Here is a 25,718-nt window from a genome sequence, read left to right on the forward strand (position 1 = left end):
AAGTGCTGAAATTGTTGCTGCCAAATGTCTGGTACATATTAATTAGGCTACCGTTGTACTGGTTAAATACATTAATTATATTCACATACATTTTAAAAAAAAAAATTAAGCAGGTTATTTGTATCAAAAAGCCACTTACCATAAAGTGCATGACATAGTTCCTATTGCGCCGACGTATTTGCACTGTCCCTTTAAGAAAGAACCCGCCCACTCAGCACGTGACACAACAAGGAAGTTTGAATGTAACGTTTCTTGAAGCCAAAGTGCAGCCTTTCTCTACGGCGAAAGCTCTTTTACAAAATATTAGATGTAACAACCTACTCTGTTTGGTAGCCTGCTGGAGAGCTTACAACGTTGGCGTGAAAAATTGCAATGAATAAGACATATCAGCCATTTGTGTCGCTGTAATGTTCCAGCAACTTGTTTTCATGACAAAATGTTTACATCGCTCTTGATTTACACTTTAACGTTTCTATTTCCACTTGGACATGCATCGTTACCTCTCGTTATCAATACGTGGCCATTCAAGAATGCAACGGCTGCAGGTATGTTTATACCGGAACTGTTGAAAGTTTCACTCACTCCAATCATGTGATATGACCAAAAGTCCAGAAATGCCTCTTCACACCCACCCTGGTGGCCATTACGCAGCCTCACATTGTTAAAAAATGTGCACAGTACAATGTAAACCGCATGTAAACCATTTTGGGTTTAAGGATTTAAACCCACCAACGGTGCCTACAATTATTCAAGCTTGCAGACAAACTATACAAAAGCCATGACACTTGGCAGAGAAGCAGAGTTTGGATGTAGCAGCTGCCCTCCTGCTGACACTGACATGCTGCCATTCTCAGAAAGCTGTGAAATACATACATAACTATCTGTCCATCAAGTTGCAGAACAGCGGTGGTAGTTTTATGAATGGATTCTTCATCTTGTACTGGGCACAGGCAATTTGTCCACCATGAGATGACTCATCACGCAGCTGGTTAAAGTCGAAAAACAAAAATAAATGTTGTTGAAAAGTAGTTTCATGGTAGATGTATTATCTGTGTGCACAATGAAGGACAGAATTCTAATTAACTGTTTAGAGCTGAAAGGATTAGTTAATTATTTGATCAGTGGATCAGCTGGGAATTAATTGGCATCTATTTGATAATTGATTAATCGCTGAAGTCATTTATCAAGAAAGTATACCAACTATTCTCTGTCCACTTTCGCAGATACGAGGATTTGCTTCTTGTCTTTGTCATATGTGATGATATTAAATTGAATCTCTTTCGTTTTCGAACTGTTGGTCAAACAAAATAAGACCTTTTAAGGCATCATCTTGAACTTTAGGAAATTGTGAAGAGCATGTATCAGTACTTTCCATAAATTGACAACAGAAAATGATCAGTAGATTAGTTGATAATTAACTGTTAGCTTTAGCGCTAGAAATTTGTATTTATTACTGCAAGATCAAACCTAATGACCAATTTTCCATCATAAAAGGAAACACAGACAAAAAGAGTGTGTGTGTGAAGGTGTTATTTGTGTGAATCCCTGGCAGAGTCCATAACTACTATTTTCAGGATTTCTTCCTCACACTGTTATAAAATGCTTTTTTTTTTTGCAACATACTTGTGACTTCAATACAGCTTAACCGTACAAGTATGTAAGACCGTCAGAGACTTATATGGGGATAGGAAATGGGCAGAACCCACTAAGCTTCATAACTGCCATTGCCAGGTCTGCCCTCACTCTATTTGATTTCTAGTAGGATGATACATTGGACATGTTCAAATTGAAACTGAAAATTTTTCAGCATTGCTTGCGACTTATCTGTCAAGTGGATTTCCACCAGGTGCACAGCTCAACATGAAAAAAAATGATAGAAATGGTGTTCAGATCATTCCAAGTAACAGATCAAATCTTTACATGATCAAAGTTAACTTAAAAATCTCACCATTTGATAGATGGATACCTCTTAATTTATCCGATGTACATCACTTCTTTTCCCCGAGGTAGGTTTGAAAATGAAAAGAGTAGCCTGCTATCTGCTCTGTGGGTAGATATTTAAAAGTGTAGTCTGTAAGCCACCACTATTGATCCATCCATGCAGATCTGTTTTCCTTTGGGGGCTTACAGAACCAGCTGACATTAGCAGGCTAATCTCATGCTTCTGCTGTACTTTCTAAGTGGAGAAAGACTGTAATACTTAATTTGATATATATACATTTAAAGAATTATATCTTGAGACAAGTGCACTTACCAAAGATTGTAGATGAGCAGAATTTCTAGATGGAAGAATCATAAATGATAAGAGCAGAAATGTGTGGTTAGTAGCCTGCTGAATACTGTGTAATGGTCTGAGAATTTAGTGGCAAGCTGGTGGCGGTGCTACCAGTTGGTCTTTTGATCCCCCATGGGCACTTAAGGGATCAGTGACCAAATGGTTGTCAGCTCTCTGTTTATTAGGAATGTATTGTACTGGTCATCTAATGCATCATCTGAACTTTTAATTAATTTATGCGGATATGTAGATTTGGCAAATGGATATAATTCATTGCCATTATTTAACCCTAAATAACAGAATGATCTCCAAGAGCGAATGAGTGGGGTTGGGAGATCATTGCTGTTTATCTTCTATAAGATGAGAAAGATAAACTTTTTTTTAACCTAAATTCAATACATATTTATTGCATATTACATGTAACACTCAACCAAGAAATATTGCTTGCAAAATGTGTTTCTGAAACTCAGCCTTTCTAAGTCAAATCTAGATTTGCAGTACAGAGTGACCCTACCCTCCGTTCTCTAAAATAAGGTTAAACTGCCAAATGTTTGAAAGAACACAACAGCATAAGTTAATTGATTGTTTGAGGGTGTTTATTGCCTATAATCGTGGGTACATAATCTGTTTTGTATTATATTGCATATCGTATGTTTCACTGTGTTCTGTTTTCTACTATAGCATGGAGTGTCCTGCAGTCTGGTGGCTCAGTGTTGGATGCAGTGGAGATGGGATGTGCCCGCTGTGAAATGGAGCAGTGTGATGGCAGTGTAGGCTATGGCGGGAGCCCAGATGAGTCTGGAGAGACCACGCTGGATGCCATGATCATGAACGGGTAAACCATGGATATAAATCCCACAATTTGTAAATGGCATGGTAAAAATAAATGCAGTATATATATAAGAAGTGGGAAAGATAGATGACATGGAAATAGAAATATTTTTGTAGGCTATTGTGATTTAGCAGCTGTTATGTTCCCATCTAGCTGTGTAAACCATTAAACCAACATCCAATTATGCAAATTTTCAGTTTTAGCACTTTTGGTACATGCTTAAATCTCAATCAGTGCTTTTATTGTGAAGAAAGACATGGCTATAAATGTATGGAAGAATGTTTATGACTGTTATTTTTAATCAGAAATGACCTAGATCTAATTGAAAATGACCTAGATCTTGATCACTCTAATTAGGCACCTGCAGCTGTCAACATACTGTTTAAATGTCTTACAGCTACGCTTGTATGCTCGTCTATGCATCTTTAACATTTACAGGCTTATCTGGTTGACCTTTCCAGTGAGTCTGTCCACAATAACACACTAATTAAGAGTCTCATTAGGATCTGAAAGGTTTCCAATTATTAAATCCTTTAACAGAAACATTTACAAACTTAAAAGTTGTCATGGGAGGCAAATGTCAGCTCACAACAACAGACAAAAGGCAAGCAGCAAGGTGCTTGTTATTACTCTGTGGAATGTTCTTTTTTTACGTTTTGCAAGAATTTTTATTTTTTAGGTTAGACAGTCATGAATACATTAGGGAGGAAAAGGATAGTCTCACACACAATCCAATTTAATGCATAAGAAATAGTTATCACCGGCAGACATATTGTACACACTGAGCACAAGAATTGAAACACCTGTACAGTTTAATGCAATCCAATCGAACAGCCCTGCAATAAATACTCTGTCTGTAAAAACCCTACACTATGTTCAATTTTTGATTTTGTGTCAGAGAGGAGTTGACTCAACTCTGTGGCAATTCTTGCAGCATTAGTTTTTCTTTTGGTGGATAACCATTAGAAGCAGCTTTCCAAATAATGCAATCCATTACAACACCACCACCACAAACACATCTTACAACACTAGATTACAGATTTGACTCCACTCTGACACAGTGTCAACAAGAAAATAAACTTAATACTGAAAGTTTAACAGATGTATTGATTGCAGAGCTGTTGCATTAGATTGTCTTAACCGTACACAAGATATCATTGTTGTAAATAGTCACACAGTATGTTATCTAATGTATAAATATCACAACCTTCTGGCACTATAATGTTAACCTGCATAGAATTGTGTGAATTCATTTGGCTAATTAGCTAATCTTAACCACAATATCAGAAATGCAATTGTTCTTATTCTTACACCACATTGCTACTAAAAACCCTACGAGAAACACTGTTTGTATCACATCACTGGTCTAATTTGCTTGATCATCTATGTTTATCACTTATCACTATACCTCAAGTTTGACAGAAGAGGGGTTAGAAGGGTGGGGAGAGGGTCACCCCTACGCTCCCTTGCAGTTTTATACTCGTTTATAAAGGTCATGGACTAATAGCTGCCTCTTCATACAGACACTGATTGTGTCTAACAGGAGTGTTCATTCAGTGTATCCTTTGTGAGCAGTGATACAATGGAGGTGGGTGCTGTCGCAGACCTGAGAAGAATCAAGAATGCCATCGGAGTCGCCAGAGCTGTGATGGAGCGCACCGAACAAACACTGCTAGTGGGAGAGTCAGGTGAGTCAGTTAGATGTTAAAATGACATTGTTTAAATTTAAACAACATACAGTATATACATGTGTGTGCAAACTGTATACACTGCACGTTCATTTGCTTTACTGATCAACAGAAACACTTTCTCCAAGCTCTTTTAAAAATTCAGTAATGTAGAGCCACGTAAGTCTATTCAGAAAGAAATGCATTAGTTTTTAAAAGGACACCTTGATATTTGAATTTGCATTAGTTATCCTTATCTGGCACTTGTCACATTAGGGCCAAAGCATTTTAGTCGCTTGTGTAATGTGCGGTTTTTGCCACACTTGAACAAGCTTTAATCCCTAGTTCACTGATGTAAGCAGTTATTATTGAATGGATGAATCAGAGCTATAATGCTATGAACATAAATAGAATGATCATGTAACAGACAAGAGCTTGGAAAAGAAATGCATACACTTCAGTTCAGTTCACCTTTATTGTCAGACTGATAGTCCAGTACAAAGTATCAAGGCCTTAGTTTTTTATGAAAGCAAATAAGTGGGTATAGCTCACCTCCCTGTAAGTCATTTAAAGGAAGGTCAATATTAAAACTTTTTGTGCTAGTGTGGTGACGGTCTTCTAAATTAAATGATTTTGCTCATATATCAATAAATCCTAAGAACAACTTATTTTATCCCAGTGAAATGTAATTCTTCTGGCTCTATTCATCCGAATTGAAACATCATTCTTACAAGAATGGTAAGGTCACTGCTGTTCAGAGCAGTAGCGATGTAAGACTTGTCCTCTTTCACAGCCCAGAACCACAAGCCTAAATGAGATGAAATTGCCTCCAGTCCCACCGTTGTTTGTGACCCTTTGTTTTCTTATAACTCAAGGTCACTGTGGACAAGAATGTCTAACTTGACCTGAAAGTATTCTCTCTTCATAGCTTCTATGTTTGCTGAGAACATGGGCTTCGTTGCAGAAGACCTGACTACCAACAAATCTGTGAATATTTTCTCAGAGTGGCTGAAGGGCAACTGCCAACCTAATTATCGAAAGGTGTGTGCATGTGTATAAGAGTGTGTGTTTTTCTCACTTGTGTTGGCTAAAGGCATGCTGCTACTAAAAGATTGATATTAAGCTGAGAAATTGACAAGCATACTAAAGTAGTTCATAAGAAGTCAGTTTTTGTGTTAGAGGTGATGCCCTACAGGGCTGAACTGTTGCTGTTCTTTAAACCATCCTGTTCCTCTTACCAATAATACTCAAAAATCTTGAATACATTTTTTTTTTTGTCTTTTAAGTCAGCTGCTTTCAATCCAGACAGAGTATACACTGTTCTATTGAGCAAATTTAAACCATTTTACACTTGGGGCTGCCTAGTACAAAGACAGTCGTCTGCCGATGGCCACTGAGCAGCTCGACTGCCAGACTTAAGAGTTCAGTGCCTTGTTCGAAGAGACACGGCAGACCTTCTACCATCCAAGTTTTTCCCCCAGCTAGTTCAGAGTCGTCAACTTTAGACCTTCTGGTCCCAAGTCTCTCTACAACTCTTTCTGCCAATAAATAGTTTTATTTATTTACACAGATGGAGAGGCAGAAAAAAACATTCTGCAGTAATTAGAGGCAAATGGTACAAGACATACTGTAAACAGATGAGAGCGCTAAGTAATCAGTGTCCATACATATATATACGTTCAATACTGCCATGAATCGTATAATTGATGTAAGTTTCAAAATAATACAGAAATCAGTAGTTATACAGTCCTAAACAAACCCATGTTTCCATGTGCAGCAGGGTTAGAATTTGTAGTAAGGTGTCATTACTCCCCTTTTACCTTGTAAACAAATTATTCGTGTTTGCTTTTTTGAAAATTTTGCTAAGGTCACCGGAGAACTACATCTGTATTATTTATAACTAAAGAGAACTTTTTTTCAAGGGTTTGACCTTCACCTTCATGAAATGGAATATAACAGACTTTGTTTCATGAATAACGCACAAGCACTTTCATGAAGCAGACTAGTTGATCCCAACTTTGCTATACTTAAGGAATGATGAGAACCCTGTAGAAAAGTAATGCTGGTACAGAAACACACTCTAATATGAAGAGACCATTGTTTTAACATTCAAATTGACCTTTTATGGCACTTAAATCACATGTTAAATTGTGTTACTCCTTATTTGGCAGTGACATCATCTGAAAACAGACAGATATGTCTAAATTTTATGAAGGGGTTACAGAACTCACAGGTTTTGAGGCCGTTCAATGAAACCTAAAATTTTTAGCAGACTTCGATTCACCTCTAACATCAAAGGAATAGAAGGTACTGAATGAACTTTTCACACCTTCCTGCAGGTCAGGCTGTTACAGTCAGTCACTAATAAGAGCAGAGAAGAAGCCTTTAGGGAAACAGGGAAACCTTTTGTCAAACTACATTGCACTCTGATAGATATTCACATCTTGTGCACTGAGCTGACACTTTATCCAGAACAACTTACAATGAATGATCAGGTACAGTAGGCTGTCTGTGTCTTAAAAACTGTTATTGGCTGTTAAAAGACACACAACTCACATTGACATTTAAACTGGGTTGTTTTGTTCATGTGATGGTCCAATCACCAGAAACAACACTTAGGGATAGTAGCTTCATTTCATTTCATCGCAGCAAATCAAAGCAAATGCCTGCAGATCAACATGAGTTGCTTATGTGCTATTAAGTCTCAGGATAATGGCACCATCCAAACAATAATGACATTTTATCTCCTGTCAAAAGAATGTCTTTCCAGATCCTTCCAAGTCATGTGGACCCTACAAGCCCAGGGCAATGCTGAAACAGAACAAAAGGGCACAACATGCAAATACACGCTCCCACGACACCATAGGTAGGTTTTATCCGTTTACGCAGAATGTGAAGTCAGCTTTCCTCAGGCATGTTATCGTTTAGTATTTTAGCACTTCATTGAAACTAGACAGGGATGAGAGAAGTTATAACAGCAGAACGTGCCAAAAAGGAACATGTACAGGCTTACTAAAGCAGTGGTTACTAGGGAGTTGTCTAAATAACAAAAAAGGTTTAATTAATCCTTCTTTGAAATGTCCCCTTTAATTAAGTGTGAGTTAGACTAACAGAATGAGCTTATCAGTGCCCCTGAAGTAGGTATGGATTTAATGTTTTGCTCATGGACTTCTGATGTTAGGTTTTGTTACCACTTCTTTTGTTTTGCACCAGGGATGATTGCTCTTGATCAAGATGGTCACTTGGCTGCTGGCACATCAACCAATGGACTAACTCACAAAGTTCCAGGGTATGTAGCCTTGTTGTAGCATTTTTCCTTTTTTTTATGTCACAGCATGATGACTCAGTTCAGTTGGTTGCACACTGTGCTACACACAGTGCTACACACTGGTCCTTTAAGAAAGTTGTTCAAGTGTCAGAGAGAAATTGAACCTGTTTTAACCTATTTCCATAATTAATTACATTACTTACTGAGAGATTCCTGTAAATTTTACAGTGCAGGCTGCTTATATGTTAACTTCACTTTCTGTCTGGTAGTAATAATGTAGCCACTGTTTGCATCTTCAAGAGACATACGCATTTACTATTTTATAGTTGCTGTATTATTATTTTTTGCTTTTGCTCCCTGAAAGCCAGTATACAGTGCCTGTGTCTAAATCCTGATTATGCTTGCAGTCGTGTTGGGGACTCTCCTATTGCTGGAGCAGGAGCCTATGCAGACAGCTCAGCTGGTGGTGCTGCTGCTACTGGAGACGGAGACATCATGATGCGCTTTCTACCAAGGTACCTCAGCCATTGGTCCTATTAAATTAAAAATGTCTTTTCCTGTGTTGTTACCGTATGTCACTGGGTGCACTACTGAATGGAGGAAAATTACAGTGTCTAAGACACAAAATACATAGAACATGTAGAGGGAAGGTCAGAAACCTTTGGACCTAAATATTGAGCTTTACTGAAGGCACCAGTATATGTGTACTCCATCAGAACTGCTTGTCACAACTTTCCAATGTCTGAATTGGGGAATTTCTGTAATTTTCCGGAATTGACTATCCAACATTGATACCAACTTCACATAGTAACTGCCATTCATTTGTGCAGTTGTGTGTACAAACAAGTACAGTACTATGAATGCCTTCCAGGAGATGCTTTCTGAAAATACGTGCCGTTGTCCCATATTAAAACAATATTGCAACCCCCACACCCCACTGCTCTGACAGCAGGCTTTTCACTGTGCCTTTGTGTGGCAGTTTGGAACAGCTACACACAGCTAACACTTCTTCCTTCCAACTCGGTGAGATGTCACGCAAAACTAGTAATTTTCCATCTTATTTTCACCTTATTCGTCTCAGAAAAAAAGGATCCACCAAAGCATTCAGTTAGTATGAAAGAGGGTCTATTTTTTAATGTGAGATTTTTAACAGATTGTTCAAAGGTCATACAAGTAGTGCAACATAAAAGAGAGAGAAAATTTCACCTCCAGTAAGAACACCTTGATCACTGCACTGTAAACAGTATCTAAAGGAGTATATCCAGATTACATCCACTCCATGGTTTCTCCTGCAGTGGAAAATGTATCTAAAAATTATTTAAAATAGTTTTCCATTAGACATGTCGACTGGATCCTAACTCCTTTGTGCACCACATTCAGGGTTTATCTCCCACCCACCTTTTTGAATAATAGGGCTGTTATGTGTCTTTTTTTTTCTTGACAGAAGCATTGTGCTTATAGTTTCAGTGAATACAGGTGACACCTGTGAATAATAAACAACCAATTTCTGGTTTGAGCCTCTTGCTGCAAGTGCAACCATAGTTATGAAGTGTGGAGGTGTGACTACATTGCCCCAAAACTGTCATTTGTACATCCCAGAGAAGAGGCTAGATTTCAGTAAAGCCTGTTTGTTTCCAGGCTGTGAGAATGTGGAAGACTCAGAAGGGTTTTTTTTTTAAGCTTTATTTATTCGGGATGGCATACTGACTGACATACTGTGTGTTTTTTTTTTTAAATTGTACTCAGCTTTACATTTATAGTCACACCCAGCCTTACCAGTTTCCTAATTCAACTTTTAGGAGTTGCATTTTTCAAGAAGACCTTGTTAATAGTTGTGTGCATGCATGAGTTAATTTTTCTTCATTCTCTCATATTTTTTCCCAGCAGTCCCAGTATTTTAACTGACAAATGTCAAGTCTACCCATGGTCTGTAACTGTCACTGTCAAAATGTAGAAGTAACACACCGTCACCAGCAATGTGCCATTTTTAAAAATACATCTGTCATGTAATTTTGGTATGTTCCTAATTCCTATAACCGCAAGCCCTGAATCTTCCCTTTTAAGAGTTTGCTTGCCATTTTGTGTGGGGAAAAATACACATTAACAGGGAGCATATTCTGTCAGACATATTCACTGAGTGAGTGAGTGTTCCTACAAAATTTCACTTCTTAAAATCCTATACTTAGAGAAGTCAATTTTAGGAAATTGCAGATGTGTCACTTGTTCTTTCACACATTTGACCTAAGGCTGATGGAGTTAATAGCGCCGATTGTGTGTGTGTAAAGCAAATAATGTGCATAGCGGTGATGGTAAATTACTATAATTTCTCACCATTTGCTGGTTTTATGCACTTGTTAACACCTGAAAAGCTGTGTCATAACAGTCTTTTGTACTTTCCACCCAATGCATGCCATGGAGTCAAGATGGGAATATTACATTTTTAAAAAAATCACATTTAATCAGCGTTTTCTGACATATTTCTTTGCATCAGATTTATCCAACGTCATAATCTCAAGCACATCCCTGTCATCATCCTGGTTGGTGGTCTTGACAGCACTTGTTAGTTTGCCTCATGTGTACTGCATGAAATCCTGCCAACAGTTACTTGGCTGTGGAGCTGATGAGGGCTGGGGCAGATCCCTCGGCAGCCTGCAAGATGGCCATTTCCAGAATCAAGAAGCATTATTCTGAGTTCTTTGGGGCGATGATCTGCGCTAACACAACAGGCCATTATGGTGAGTGTTTGGATTCACAAATACAGACTGTACAGTTACTGCCAAGAAGTACCACGACGCACACAAACACTTAACATTTACTTCAGAAATGTAGACAGACGTATTTATAAGTTAAGTATTAGAAAAACTGAAATTTTGACCTGATGGTAGTGCTAAATGAAAAGTTCAAAAGTGGGATCAAAGTGTTACAATTCATCCTGTGAGGGACATGAATTGCGTGAACTAAATTGTATGTCAATCTATCCAATAATTGTTAAAACATTTCACAAAAAAACCCCCACAAATGCAAGTCTTATGGTAGCGCTAAAGGAAATGTAAGGGGATTAGCAAAGTCATTATAAAACATCATTTAGGAACCACAAATGTCTGCACAAAATGTTATGCCAATCCATCTTGTAGATGTTGATAATTCACAAGTGAATTACCAAAGATCATCCTCTAGGACCATGAATGAACTTTCAATCCATTCAATAGTTGTTAAGATATTTCAGTCTGGACCAACTCAATGATGGACTTTGTCATCTGTATAGCCAGGCCGCTAGCATGAATAAAAAACTAAAATAGGTTGCTGTAATCTCAGTAATTTTTCTGCTCCTTTTAAAATAATCACCATATGAATATTGAAATTACTGAGTCTACACATGCTTAAAGAATATATGCATTTTTTATAGTATCTAACACAGATTATGATGACTGGTACTTTGACCATAAGCATGAGAGTAATGTTTGACTTGAAAAGTATAAGTTAAACTTGATGTGATTTTGTGACATTTAAATTTGCTCTCAAGTAAAATAGAGCAGAATATAGAGGGTCAGAAATCTAAATAAAAGTGAAATCAGTCCAAAATGTTAATCAATTAAGACCCAAATTTCAGTTTGTCATCCACTCGTCACTGAAACTCCAGCACATTTTGTTCTACTTAGCGATTACTCTGTTCACATGACAACAGCTGCAAAGTCTGAAATCAATGTGGTAGCAAAGGTGGCATGCCGTTTCTCTTGCCTCTCTCCTCCTTCAGAAAACTCATTACAAACTAAGATAACCTCTTCAACCTGAAGTAGAGAAACAAAGGTTTCAAGTATTATATCCATTTACCCCTACAAACACAATGTTCTTGTTTCCACGTACACACACACACTGTCTGCTTTACATGGTGTGCATGAAAAATTACATCACACATATGTAAGTAATCAGACACATTGACATTGAAATAGCAGATATATATATATATATATACAGATCACATTTATTAAATTGAGCCTTAATTAGATCGAAGTAGAAGTTTTGTTTCACCTTTAACATTTTTTTTTCTCTTTAATCTACAAAGGTGCAGCTTGTAACAAAGTCCATGGCTTCTCCCAGTTCCACTACATGGTGTCAAACCCTGAGTCAGACACACCACTCCTGAAATCTGTGGACTGCTTTTAAATTGATAATGATTGTTTGATTGAGTTACCAGTCTTCACTCTATATTTTTATACCAATGATTCTGGTTTTAACCCATAAATAAATTGTGATTAGAAAAAAAAAGACACTTGAATTTTTAATTGCGTCTTTATTACATTTATCACAAATCTTCCTCATTATAACTTTAAAACACATATTTAAAAGATGGACATGGATAAGATATAATACAAAAAAGCAAACAGACACTTGATTGGGTACAACATTTTTATACAAATTAACAAGTGGTTGGGCGTAATCTGAAGGTCATATGGTTGATTGATATTCTCCATTAAGTACAGGAAGATAATTATTTACCAGGTATCTCTTTATCCATTTACTTACATGAACATGTATGGATCAGGGTTTATTTATAAAAGTCATCTATTGCTAAACACATGTACACTCTAACAGCCAGGCAGGATTGATATCCCTGGTCCATTCTCTGCCCACTGGAAAAAGTTACACTGTTTACCCTGTTTAAAGCCACAGGTGTAGAAATTCCGGCCATTGTTGGGTCCTAGTTTTAGGACTGTCTTCATTAAGCATCGTTTCCCATGGTGACAAGTAGGGAAGCTCAAGTCAGCCCACTGCAACAGACACAATAAAGTCAGTTGTAAACTTTTATTTTAGTTGTTTAAATTGGATGCACACACAATATTTGTAGATAAAACCCAAGATACTTTAGAAAAAAAATAGTTATTTATACAGTTCCATGCTACACAATGTCATAAAGATGAGTTATTTTCCATTTTTACCTCGAAGAAGTTACACTTTGTCTCTCTGGGAAGCGAGCAGGTGTAGAACTGTCGTCCCTTATTCTCCCCCTCCTTGTGGACCACTCTGAGGACAGCCGGGCGACGATGGGATTCACAACAAGGGGCACTGGGATTGGAAGAAATGGAGGAGCTGCGGCTTGTCGCTTCTGTTTTGCGCGTACTGACAGAAATGAAGAAACAGTCTTATTAGTTTGAAATGAATTGAAAATAAAACACAAGAATACCTGTCACATCAACCTTTATTAGTGAGCAAACAAACTCTCTTCAACCGTATGTGATGATGTGTGTTGGTAATAAGTATATTTACATGTATCCTATGATGGCAATTTATCAATCTGAACTTTTTTAACAATCTTGCATTAGCAATTCCACAGTCAGATGGTTTTTTTATCCCACTTATCTCCATGAAGTTGCAAAAAACTTCTCTTATTATAAACTTATTCATGAATAGCCAAGTGAGAGAGTCACTCACCCTGAGTTGGGGGTTCCATTTTGAGCATTGTTACTGGGAATGGGACTGTGATCAATTCTCATTTTCTTGGATGGGTGACTGTAGGAGGCCAGTGATTCCCCATTGGAGAGCTCAGCACTTTGCTTCTGCCAGCCACCAGAGGCATAATTGGGGCTTGTTGTCCCTTGGCAGACACTGTATTTATATAAACCTCGCTCTGCCGCCAAGGAATTCAAATGACTGCCGGCGAGGGAGAGTGGGGAGTTTACAAGCTTTGGCTTCTTGCTCAAGTCAGAGAAAACAAGGGTGGAAGTCCCGAATGCAGACCTCCAGTTGACTTTGCGCTCCTCTTGTGGTTTCTTAAAGGCAGTGCAGGGGTATTTCATCAAATCAGTAGTGAAGGGTGATGCTTCAGTGCTAATGTTGTCTTTGTGGACTGTGGAGATAGAGCCAGAGTGAGAAATTCATTTCATGTTCAGCAGCTGCAGTTTATTTTGATGCACTTGCTGCTCTCATAAAAATAAAAGGTTTGTTTTTAGCTTGAAGTGGTTAGCTTGCCATAAAATTCACCAGTAAGCAGCAGACTGTTTTGCCATGTAGTCAAATAAAATGTTACACAATTGTTTGTGCTGATGATGCCCTTCTGTAAAATTCTGTGAAATATGTCACCATGTAATAAAACTTCAAAAGAAGAAAATTCTCTCAGTAATGGTGGACTAGAATGCCTGATTTCAAAGTCATTAGACGAGCGCTGTGAATAAATATTGCTCTCCCTGCCCATGACAGCTACTATTCATGTGCCCTTGAGCAAAACACTTAATCCCCAATTGTTTTAGTGGAGCTGTTCAGGCGTCATCAGTAGAAGATATAAAGATAACTATAAAAATGCAATTCAGGGTATTACTGAAAAAGAGCAAGTTTGGAGAATTAAGTGTCCATTATCCATTGAAACAGATTTTAATGGACTAGTTTAACCAAAAATGCAACCTTTGTCATAACTTCTCACACTCATGTCAGGTAAAAAAAATTCTGGTTTGTACATATGTATGTATATTTGTAAGTCCAGTGGATTCATAATTACTCCTTTCTGAGCTTTTATGGACAACAGCATTAAAACTCAGATGATGTCAAATAAATGTAGACAGATGTGTGAAAATTAAGTTACCAATGCTTGGAAAGCTTACAGTAACTGAATGAACCATGGGCAAATTGTGGTCTTGGGTGATACTCATACAGCTATCATTTTAATTTGTTTTATTTGATATTTGGCAGTGTGATCCTAAGAAAATCAAAAACATAAAAAAATAAACCATTCAAGTGTTGTTTGGCAGCTGCAACAGAGACATTTCTCTCAAATACTAGTTCACTGCTGCCATAATGTGTCTCAAGACAGAGAAAAATAGCCAACTGACAGACATGCTCATTACTTGCATAGCAACATACAGAAACAACCACAGAGCAGTCAGCCTTTTTGACTGGAGTGTCATTTCAACAGCATGGGGTTATGGTGCCTCGCTCAGACGTACTCAAGTGTGTATGACAAACTGTACATGGGATCATTCAGCTTAACAGCAAACTACTATTATTTGATCTCTTGCTAACAAGGACGTTCTGCTGCCGCATTAAACTCAGCGACTATGAAGATGGAACATTTCACTCACCCTCAGGTCTCGGAGTGAGGCAGGCATCGCAGGCTTTTGCTGCTGGCAGGTTGATGAGTGTGCAGAGTTGACAGGCCCAGTCCTCCTCCTCCTTCTTTGCCACATTGTCATTGGTTCCCTCATTGTAGGCCCAGCCAATCAGACTGTTCCTTACGGGGAGTTTACTGGATTAATGAAAAACAACAGTGACAACTGTGAACTTAATAAACTTTTGTTGCTAAAATAGGATTACCAATTATTAAAGCATGTGCACTGCAGCAGAAATAATCTTACTGTGTAAAAACAAGCTCCCTTGAATTGTGTATTTACACACTACACACACACAAACATTTAGCACATTTCTGTGAAAAACTTGACACCCTTGTAGCTTTATTCCTATCAATAAGGGTAGATTAGTTCTTAAAAAATATTTTCAATATTTTTTCTGCCTCATTTTTATTAATTAACAAACCACAGCCTCCAAAATGACAAAGTTGAATTAACATCTTCTGTAACAGTTTGAACAAACACTAATATAACTTTAAAGAAAGTAAGATTTATTGCAGGAATATTGTATTAGACTTCACTGCACTACTTTTAACTTGGATAACTTAATAAACTGGCAACCTAGTGTATTTCCATTTTTGGAAAATTACTCTTCCATATCAGTCAATGTGATACAAATTAGTATTTCATTGTATTACAGTTGCAGTTAAGGTATTTAACCAAGGAATATGTCCAGAATTATTTACAGTATGTGCATATGTAAACTGTTCTTATGAGTCATAGGAAATGCACTTGCAAAATAAGCAACAAATATAAATTATTCAACCACTATTATTGTATCTGATTATAGAAAATGGAAAAAGAAAATTTAAACTAGATAAACATTTGCAATTCAAGCAGAGGTTAAAGAGAAGGCAATATGTTTTATATAATTGCCCCAGGCATATATGTTAGTGCTCTGACATAAAGCTAGACTATGTTTGACAAGAAGGCAAATCTGCAATGCCAACAGTCATGGAGGAGGAAAGTAGCAGCGGCTTTCAGGAAACTTTCCTCACAGATTGCTTTATCAGCTGTGTAACGCGTTGTAAAGGCTTTAGGCTCTAACCCCCTCGCAAAGCTTTGCTCAAACACAACCCAGGAGGTGTTGAGCCTGTGCCCTGTCTGGCAAACACAACCTTATATGCGCATTAATTTCCCCCCATAACACTTCCCACTCCCTGCCAAGCCCATCTGCCTGCAAAGATGGCCTCTCTAAATTTGTGACGTATTATCTAAAAGGCTTTTTAACTTTCTACAATGACCAGGTTTTGAAAAAAATGACACCTAGCTATACCGTGTTGCTTTTTTTGATCCGTACGGGTATTAAAGTTTAAAAAGTAAATGGTAAATGGACTGCATTTATAAAGCGCCTTTCTAGTCTTCCGACCACTCAAAGCACTTTTACACTACATGCCACATTCACACCCACACATTCATACGCTGATAGCAGAGGCTGCCGTGCGAGGTGCCTGCTCATCAGGAGGAGTTTCTAATCATTCACACACACACACACATACTCAAACACCGATGGCACAGCCGTCGGGAGGAATTTGGGGTTCAGTATCTTGCCCAAGGACACTAAGAAATGCGAACCGGAGGAGCCAGGAATCAAATCGCCGATCTTCCAATTAATGGACGACCTACCCTACCTCCTGAGCCACAGCTGCCCCCCGGCTTTGAAATTTTAAAACGTATGAAGAGCAAACAAAAAAAGTAGTGTTGCGAAAAGATTTTTAGGTTTTATCATATATTGAAAACATGTTTTAATGAGGGAAAAAAAAAACAATTCAGCATTATCTGATTAATTGAATATGACATATAAAGTTACTTCAGGTACTGAAAACATCATTGGTATCAAACATTTTATGAACAATACCAACCTTCAGGGGACCGGTCCTTATAAGAATGCAAGACAATACATATTCAGTCAAAGTGCCAAAGGTCTATGAGGGTTTCTACCTGACGTCAACCCCGCTGGGATCTCCCTTCTGACAGCGCTCACAGAAGTAAGTCATCCTGCTGTTGTCTCCAAGACGACAGACTGTGATGACATGAAAGCACTGGCAGCACTGGGGACGCTTGTAGACTTTGTAATGTTTGTATAGTGGGGAGCCAGATTTGCGACACTGATAGAGACAAGGAGGGCAGACAAGAGTGAATATAAAGATGAGGATAAAGAGAACAAGAAAAAAAACATTCACCTTGCCTTACTTGCCAATTATGCATGGAGGGAGAGGAATATTTGTTTTATCTATTCTCCAGGCAGTGAGGCTCTGACTTTTGCTCAATACAGGAGTTTAAGTTAATCCATTATTGCAAGTCCGTCTGAATGACATGTCAGCTAAATAACTGAGAGTAATTGTGTATCCATCTTTATATACACGAGCAGATCTTTAATATCTACAACAAAAAAAAATTCAACACAAAAAACATGTGTTGCTATTCATATAAAAATGTCTAACCTTGTAAAACAGAAGAGTGAAATCACGTGTCATCTTCACCAAGTGGTGGATCTGTTCCTCTTTCAGCTGCTGAACCTGAGAACGAAGCAACAGTTAGTTACAGTTCACAGCTAGACAGTAAATAAACCTTTTTTTTGTGTAGCCATTCATTTCAAAACAGAGATTAAAAGCTCTTCACAGTCAGCAAATCAATAATACAAGCATACACACAATAAAAAAAAATACCAGACAAGAATGGGGGAAAAAAAAAGGATTTAAAATGATGCAACAGAGACAAATTACATACAATCTATTCCCAAGACTTGCAGCTCATGCAGAAAGGACCTGACTCTGGTTCAGACAGTGTAAAAAAGATCTAAAGCGCACACCACTTGTAGCTCTTTCAGGACACCTAGGGGCTCAATAACGGAGGAGAGGCTCATAAAGATTCAGTGGTTCCAGAAGAAGAAGAGGCCAAAAGTCCTAGATTAATGTTTTGGTCCAGTGTGCTATATTCTTGTACCCCATCTAATACTTTCTAAGGGGGGACAGACATCTTAGCAGAGCAGAGCCCCTGGTAAAAGCTGAGTAATACAAGTATTCATGCTGCAAAGAGTCTCTTACTGGCAGTGGATAGGTCACTCTGAAAATACATTTTTCTTCTATAGTTTGCTTAATGAAAGTATTCCTCAAGAACAATGAAATACATTAGATCTTTCACATTTTTTCATGATGAAAAATGAGAATAAATCACTGGTAAAACCCTCATTTGAGTCTCAATTAAGACTGCATAGATTTATATATATAAAAAGAAAAAAATCAATTTCCAAACTGAACAGAGGGGAAGGAATGTCTGTGCCGCAATGCGCTTGTTTGTCTTCTCCCTTTTTCACCTCCTCATTGTAATGCACCACTCAATAATACAAGGGTTTCAACTTTTTTTTTTTTTTTTCCTGTGAAGGTTGTCTTGCATTTTTACCCTCTTTTCTCTTCCTCTGCTGAACACAATCCATCATCTTTCTGTACCTTCACGGCTGGGTGGAGGCCCGAGTCAAACAGGGCTTCGTTTTTAATGATGTTGCCGACTCCCGGCATGACGGCCTGGTCTAGAAGAACGTCACAGAGCATCCTGCTACTTTGGCTCCTCACTGCCTCCTCAGAACGAGAGAAGCTGAACTTGGAGGAGCACACATCCAGACTCTGCATCGCTCTCACCCTTTGCTCACAGTCTTCTGTCAACCTGCGGGCGCACAGTAGAAAACATATGCCTGCTGTTACTGCAAGTGCACCACGAGGTCAACTAGGGTGCTTGTGAGGTTATACATTTTGAAATTGTTTCTCTCATATATTCTGTTTCAGTTTGTGTGTTATGAGATGGAACAGCATAGGTGACATTTTCAGTCAACAGAAATAAATATCTATCTGGCTACTGAACAATACATCTGGACCTTAGAGTCAATGATCAGGACAAATGTTTGAGCCAAAAAGGCTGTGTTTTTCATGCAACAATAGCCACCGTCTTCAGAAACAGCCTAATGTAGGACATACTCACTGAATGGGACTCATACCCCAAGGTGAACTTCTGTCACCTCAATCTATCTAGGCTAGGCTTGTGTCCCCCTTACCTTATTTCCACGGCGCTGTCAAAGAAGCATACAATGTCGTTAGTCAGGTGTATTTCGAGCGCTGGGATGGAGCCGTTCCTATCCTTCCTCTCGGCAGGATTTATTCGCATTGATCCATTCATACCAAAGTGGACTCTAAAGGACGTGAGCAGGGAAGAGAGAGAAAAGACAAAGTCCATGTGAAGATAGGATGTCTCAATTCATATTAGACTTGACAACAAAAGGACAGAAAGGTTTGCCTGGCAGTTGGAGACTCCATTGTGTGACAGAAATGTCACAGGCTCCATCCTAGCAGGCACTCCATGGCACTACCGGCTTGCTCACACCAATTTAGCTATAAATCCAGAAGTGTTAGGGGGCTGATTGATTTTATTTGATGATTAAAAAAAAAACACCATAACTCCATTTATAGTTACAATTAAGGTTGGTGATATGACGATATATGCTGTGATATAAACTTGTCAACCATTAAAGATTATACAGTGGTACTCATCCCTTCACTATCTCCATTGTGGTCAATGTTGTAAATAAACGACTTCATTATGACCATAATGTATTTTTATATGATTTTTACAACAATGTGATGAAGTGTGTTGATTTGTCAAGTCTTTAATTCACTGGATGAGCCCAAAGCAGACGTTCCTGACTGGTTATTTTATTCATGATTCGTTTCTCAATAGATTTTCCCAGCAGGTTTACTGCATCATTGATATTCTGATATAAATTACATGTAGAGAGATAGAGAATTTGATCAATTTCTGCCACCCATTTATATAATCATCGAGGATAAAAAAACCAAATGAACCCTAATGACTTATTACTATTATGGTACTTAAACATACAGCAAACAAAAACACAAACAACACCAACAAAAATATAACATTACTTACAAGTTTACTTAAATGAGCACCTAAATCAAAGCTACTAAAATGTGTCACCCTGTTAAACACCATGGAGGCACCACATTTGGTAGCAGCTATCAAAACAACGTTAGAAAAATGTTTGCAGAGGTAATATACCTTGTATTTACTAAGCTAGATGGTAAAGGATAGGTTCACAATTTTTCAAGTCTGTCTTAAAACAACAGTCAGGTGCCCATTTAAACACTGAAAGAGATTTTCCTCACTGTAATCATTCCTCCTGTTCATACTGGCTGTTAAAAGATCCCCTTCAAATGTGCTTTCAATGTAAGTGATGGAGGCCAAAATCCACAGTGTGCCCACACAGTCATTTTGTACAAAAATGTGTTTAAAAGTTTATTTGAAGCTTATATGAGGCTTCAGCAGTCTGAGTTAATCATATCAAGTGGATATCTGACACATTTAGTCTTTTTAGTGTCAAATTCCCTCTTTGCATTTCCCTGTTGAGCTGTAGTGGAAGTATAGTGACAAAAAGAGAGACTTTGGCACTAAAAAGACTGTAACAATGAAAGACATCTACTTGATTTGACTAATTTGGATGACTGGAGCTTCATATTAACTTCAAGATAAACTTTTAAATATATTTTTGCACAGAAGAAGGACTGCAGATTTTGTCCCCCATCACTTACACTGTAAGTGCATTATGGGGGGGGATCTTCTAATGGTCAGTAAGAACAGGAGGAATGATTAAAACAAGAAAAACCTATTTCAATGTTCATTTGGGCACGTGACTGTTGTTTTAAGACAGACTTGAAAATCTGTGAACTCGTCCTTTAACGTTACTTTGAAAACAGTGTCTGGCTGAGTGTGTACAGTCTCTATTACCTCAGAGCTCTTGAGCCAAAATACATGAACAGCTCCTTCCCCAAGGTTTCGACACCGGTGTACGAACAGCCAGAAAAACTCTGAAAGGCATTTCCCTCGGAGCTGTTTCTCTGTAAATAGACGTAAGCTGGTTAATATTAGCATGTAGCAGTAAACCGCAGCTTGTTACCGTTACACTGAGGTCTGAAGTCACAAAAACTAGTTCAAGTTGTCATAAGTTAATCTTGTTTTAGTAGAGACATTGGCAGCTAACTCGGTGATTAACAGGCTATTTTTGCTGCGTACAACATGACATTACATACCGTCGGTTTAGTCAAACTGCCTCTAATCTCTTTCAATTTCTGTCCTTTCCGGACTTTTGAACGGATTTTCTCTCCGTTTAATGTACACCCAGGACCTTCAACCATCTTCGAGTTAAGGTTTTTAAAGCTATTTAACAATAATCTGCACTGCAGCAGCCAAACATGAAACTAACTGAAGTTTGTTGTTGTCTCGATTCCCCGCCACCGACTTCAATTTGGAGCATGCGCGGTACGGTTTGTATCCGGAAATAGGAGTTACATGAGCGTGCCGTTAAAGGTGCATTAACCTATTTATCTTACCTGGAAAATTGTCTGTACTAAAAAAATAATTAGGGCTGCAACTAGCAAATATTTCCATTACTGATTAATCTGCTGATGATTTTCTCAATTAATTTATCAGTCGCTTGGTGAATAAAACATCAGAAAACACTGAAAAATGTATGTGAAACCCAGTGAAAACATTTCAAGAGGCCAAGGTGAAGTCATCAAATATCTTGTTTTCTGCAAGCAGCAGTCTAAAACCCCGAAATATTTAACTTCCGAGAATGTAATACAAGAAACAGCAGCCAATTATTCATCAAATCAAGAATATTTACTCAAAAAATGACTTAAACAGTTAATCAATTATAAAAATAGTTGCTGATTAATTTTCTTTTGATCGACTAATTGACTAATGGTCGCAGCTCTAAAAATGGTCCAAAAATGTCACTCAGCTTACAATGTCGTGTAAGTGGTTGATATATTTGAGTGGATAAGTTTGCAACACTTTTAATTCATTTATTCATTAATTCTTCAGTGATCATCAAAAACTGCAATAAACACGTAATGTCATAAAGCAAGTGAGATAAAAAAAACAACAACTGTAATTTAAATGTATGCTAATTACACACATTTCAACACATGGTGAGAGATATCTCCACATAATCGAATAACATGTTTATTTCCTTCTCTATACGGACAGTCTACAATCTAATATAACATGTAAAACTGGGTTTTACCAGCTGTTCTCAACTCTTTTTAAATCTTTTTGAGTATTCACTTAAAACAATATCCTCCAGAGCTCTAGCAGTCTGACTCAATGTGATTTTTTTTTGGTGGTTTGTTTTTTTGTTTGTTTGTTTTTTCATCTATATATTTATTGTGTGCCAGAAGAGTCTTTACATATGATCAGTTGGACCTACATTTTTTTTTTTTTGGATATCATTATATATTTACTGTACACATGTCTGAATGATTAATAGGTAAGTGTTGATTGTGTTGAATGCAAAGTATCAAATAATCAAGTTTCCAGCAATTGCCATGTGATTTGATAATAATGAATACAAAGTCTTTATCCTGAATGGCTCATTTACAGGACACATTGCAATTCTCGGGAGACTAACTTTCTCATATTATGTACTGTACAAGTGTGATCAAATGCCAAATTGTTTATTCTCGAGGCCCATATAATGATTTAAACAAAGTTATAGCTTCTCACTTATTCAAGGTCTATTAATCAATCAACATTATTTAATGAAAACTGTTCAAGAAACCATCCTCCCATAATGTCCTTTTGTGCCAATTATCCGCAGCATATCTATGGGTGTGAGTAATTTCTTTTACCTCCCACTTGAGGGGGCTAGAGTACCATTGTTGGGTCTGCAGCTCTCACAACGACCTGTATGTGATGTAACCTGTAATATAACTGTGCAAGATAGATAGATAGATAGATAGATAGATAGATAGATAGATAGATAGATCTTCTTTTTTAACCTTTTGTACATATTTTGTTATTCCAGTCTGTTATTCCAGCTATGCCCAATTTGTGGAAATGTTGGAATGAGTTGAAATCAAAAGATAAGAGTAAAGATAAAGTAAGTATCGAATCACAATTTGTCTAGTGCAACATGATGCACTCAGGTTCCTTGAAAATGACTTTGACATGTCTCCCCAAATTCATCTGTTATACCATCATCCCAGGTTGAATTTAACTGCCAGATATAAGCCTTATCACTGAGTCATACTACCCTCCATACCTCCACCATGTTCATTATGGGATCCCATCTGGCTGAAAAAAATTCAAAGGAATTATAATTTGCATTATGTCAAAAGATTTTCTGCATGGCTTGGTTGCATAATTGCCACAACTTGTTTGCTCTACAGTTATACCATCCAAACCCTTCTGTGGGCCCAGATAAAAATAGATAGACTCCATGTTCTCCAGCCAAGTGTACAGCCATGCCCTCCTTCTAAAAAGGCAGCACTCAGCAATAATGTGTATTAAAATCTGAAGCTGCTCTCTCACATTGGCTCCAAGCGAAGTGGAGCACTTGAAGCTGGGTCTCACCCAAGGTATTAAAATGTAACTCAATCCAAGTTGCTTAAAACTGGATTGCGCCCTCCTGCCTCAGGACCTACAGTGTCACGGGATGAAAGCAAACATTTCCCCTGTGCGTCTGCAGAGTTCTGCTCCCCCAATCTCTTACAGAATAAGATATATTGAAGATTAAAGGCCGACAAGTCCATGCCATGTCTTCTGATGATGCCGTAATGCTTCAGATTCAGTTTGAACAGTTCTTTTTCAGTGCACCTTAAAATAAAAATCAAAGCATCATTAGCAGGATTTTGTTAACAGAGTATGTGAGTCATATACTTTTCAGACAGTCATACTGTGATAAATCACATAAGTCATTACAGTGTGGGATTGTTACTTTACTGAATATTCAACACTTCAACACAAAGTTTAGTTATAACAAAATTTTCTTCACGACAGCATGTTCTTTTTGAAATTCGACCCCAATAGTCAGTCGATCCAAAAATTCCATGCTCATATTCAAGTCAATTTTTATAGAACTAGCAGTGGCTGCATCCAGAGATAGAACGGTGGATGATCAAACATTAAACTTTGGATAAATATTAAGGTTACATGACAATGCTGCGATCTAACTAACTACATGAACATCTAATTTGTTTGTTTAGCCCAATGCTGGTTATGTTTCTTCTGTATTCAAGTTAAGTTGTATTAGCAGCTAAGGACAGACTGATGACTGTTCATAATCTGCATGGTTTCTTATTTATTCAATCCATTGCATTTTAATCTATTCATTTACTACAACTTCATGGCAAACTGGTTCAGTGCACTGAGCTCACCATAGCCAATCTACAACTTTAAACACACTGTTTGCCATGTTTTCCAAGCGTAAACAGTGCTCAAATGCTAATTTGTCCTGTGATATTTTTACTCTACCGCCTATTGTATGTCCTTCAATCTCCCTTTGCACAAACAGTGCACCGCTGTTTTCCCTGCTTTGCTTTATGTACTAGTTTGAACTATGAAACTTTTAGTTGTTGATGTGCCCTCACAACAGTGACCACCAAAATGCAAGATCAAGACAGTTACATCTGCTTTGACTAAGCACAAGAAAGGGCATACTTTAGGGTCTTAAACATCCTTAAAGGGATTTTTGCTCAGTGAAACCTCTTAGACTGAACTCAACCACAGACTCAATGGAGCGAGCAGCACAGGGCCTGCAGTTTGACAGCTAAAATATAAGAAGTGCAGCTACAGAAGTACAGTATTCCAGGATCCAGATGATCATCCAGGCGTGGCGAGCAAACTGATGAGCACTGGGTGGAAAAGTGTCAAGGTGTGTCAAGATAAATGCATCCGGCTCTCAGGTGTGGCACACAAAAAGGAGCCAAAGTGGATCCTCAGAATGTGGATTTGGACAACTTTACCTTATGCGTGTACAAATAGAGGTGTGCATGTGACTGTGTGTGCATTTCTATGTGTTGACTGCTGAGTGCACAATGCTACACCTGGTATAATTATCATTTCCGTAGGTTTGTTGTGAGCTGGGCTGTTATTGACACTGCTGCTATATTATGTAAATGCTAGAGTCCATACATTTTAGCAGCTAATTATGTCTGTGTTGGAATTGTGAGTCACATATGTTTATATAATCTACATTTGCGCTATTCATGTTTGTATTTATACTACTATAATCTATTTTATGGGTACTGAGGTAATGGAAATTTGCTCATAAAACACTTTCAGATTCAGAGAGTAGTTTCTGCATCTTACCAGGCGTTGAACAAATCCTCTGATGTCCACTGCCAACTTATATTCAAGGCAATTTGCATGATATTCTGTGAACAGCACAGAGTTTCAGATAATATCATACAGAAACATGTGTAAGTTTGCGTTAAAGTCAAATAAATGACTACTGTTGAGTTTTTGGTCATGTTTTGACTTTCAAAAAACAAAAAGTCCAGGTTAGGTAGATGCTGTCTATAATTTTCATACAAATACATTTATTTGTCCAAGTAAGTAACAATGTTTCATTCATCAGGCTCATATTTTTACTTGTGTTCATGTAAGAGTCTGAATATTTGCATAAAACCACATCCAATAATTATTCACACATTCATAGCAATGACTCTGTTACTGCTTGCCAGGGAGCTCTTGAAGTCCTTTCTGCCGATAG

General features: G+C 37.8%; 2 protein-coding genes across 2 annotated transcripts; one reads left to right on the forward strand and one right to left on the reverse strand.

Annotated features, from left to right (window-relative positions):
- The first annotated feature begins 208 nt into the window (after positions 1 to 208).
- aga (aspartylglucosaminidase) lies at positions 209 to 12,312 on the forward strand. Its single transcript, XM_067599887.1, has 9 exons — positions 209 to 545; positions 2,957 to 3,110; positions 4,683 to 4,795; positions 5,703 to 5,815; positions 7,532 to 7,640; positions 7,988 to 8,063; positions 8,450 to 8,557; positions 10,644 to 10,777; positions 12,106 to 12,312. Exons 1-9 carry the CDS (start codon positions 437 to 439, stop codon positions 12,204 to 12,206), a joined length of 1,017 nt encoding a protein of 338 aa, XP_067455988.1. The 5' UTR covers positions 209 to 436; the 3' UTR covers positions 12,207 to 12,312.
- A 119-nt stretch (positions 12,313 to 12,431) lies between these two features.
- Positions 12,432 to 21,482, reverse strand: neil3 (nei-like DNA glycosylase 3). The gene is made up of 10 exons (XM_067599886.1): positions 21,253 to 21,482; positions 20,951 to 21,060; positions 19,206 to 19,340; positions 18,607 to 18,820; positions 17,602 to 17,676; positions 17,099 to 17,265; positions 15,113 to 15,276; positions 13,473 to 13,887; positions 12,980 to 13,160; positions 12,432 to 12,811 (listed from the first exon to the last, which is right to left on the reverse strand). The coding sequence occupies exons 1-10, from the start codon at positions 21,355 to 21,357 to the stop codon at positions 12,629 to 12,631; spliced, it is 1,749 nt and encodes a 582-aa protein (XP_067455987.1). The 5' UTR covers positions 21,358 to 21,482; the 3' UTR covers positions 12,432 to 12,628.
- Between the last annotated feature and the right edge of the window lie 4,236 nt (positions 21,483 to 25,718).

The sequence above is a fragment of the Thunnus thynnus genome, chromosome 9 (assembly GCF_963924715.1).
Source record: "Thunnus thynnus chromosome 9, fThuThy2.1, whole genome shotgun sequence".
NCBI lineage: Eukaryota > Metazoa > Chordata > Actinopteri > Scombriformes > Scombridae > Thunnus > Thunnus thynnus.

Coding starts and splice junctions, on each gene's coding strand:
- aga (XM_067599887.1), top strand. CDS start 437: ATGTTTACATCGCTCTTGATTTACACTTTAACGTTTCTATTTCCACTT. Junction 4,796..5,702: donor ACTGCTAGTGGGAGAGTCAG/GTGAGTCAGTTA, acceptor CTCTCTTCATAG/CTTCTATGTTTGCTGAGAAC. Junction 8,064..8,449: donor CTAACTCACAAAGTTCCAGG/GTATGTAGCCTT, acceptor TTATGCTTGCAG/TCGTGTTGGGGACTCTCCTA.
- neil3 (XM_067599886.1), bottom strand. CDS start 21,357: ATGGTTGAAGGTCCTGGGTGTACATTAAACGGAGAGAAAATCCGTTCA. Junction 21,061..21,252: donor GCAGTTTGACTAAACCGACG/GTATGTAATGTC, acceptor GTCTATTTACAG/AGAAACAGCTCCGAGGGAAA. Junction 18,821..19,205: donor GACAGCGCCGTGGAAATAAG/GTAAGGGGGACA, acceptor GTGCGCCCGCAG/GTTGACAGAAGACTGTGAGC.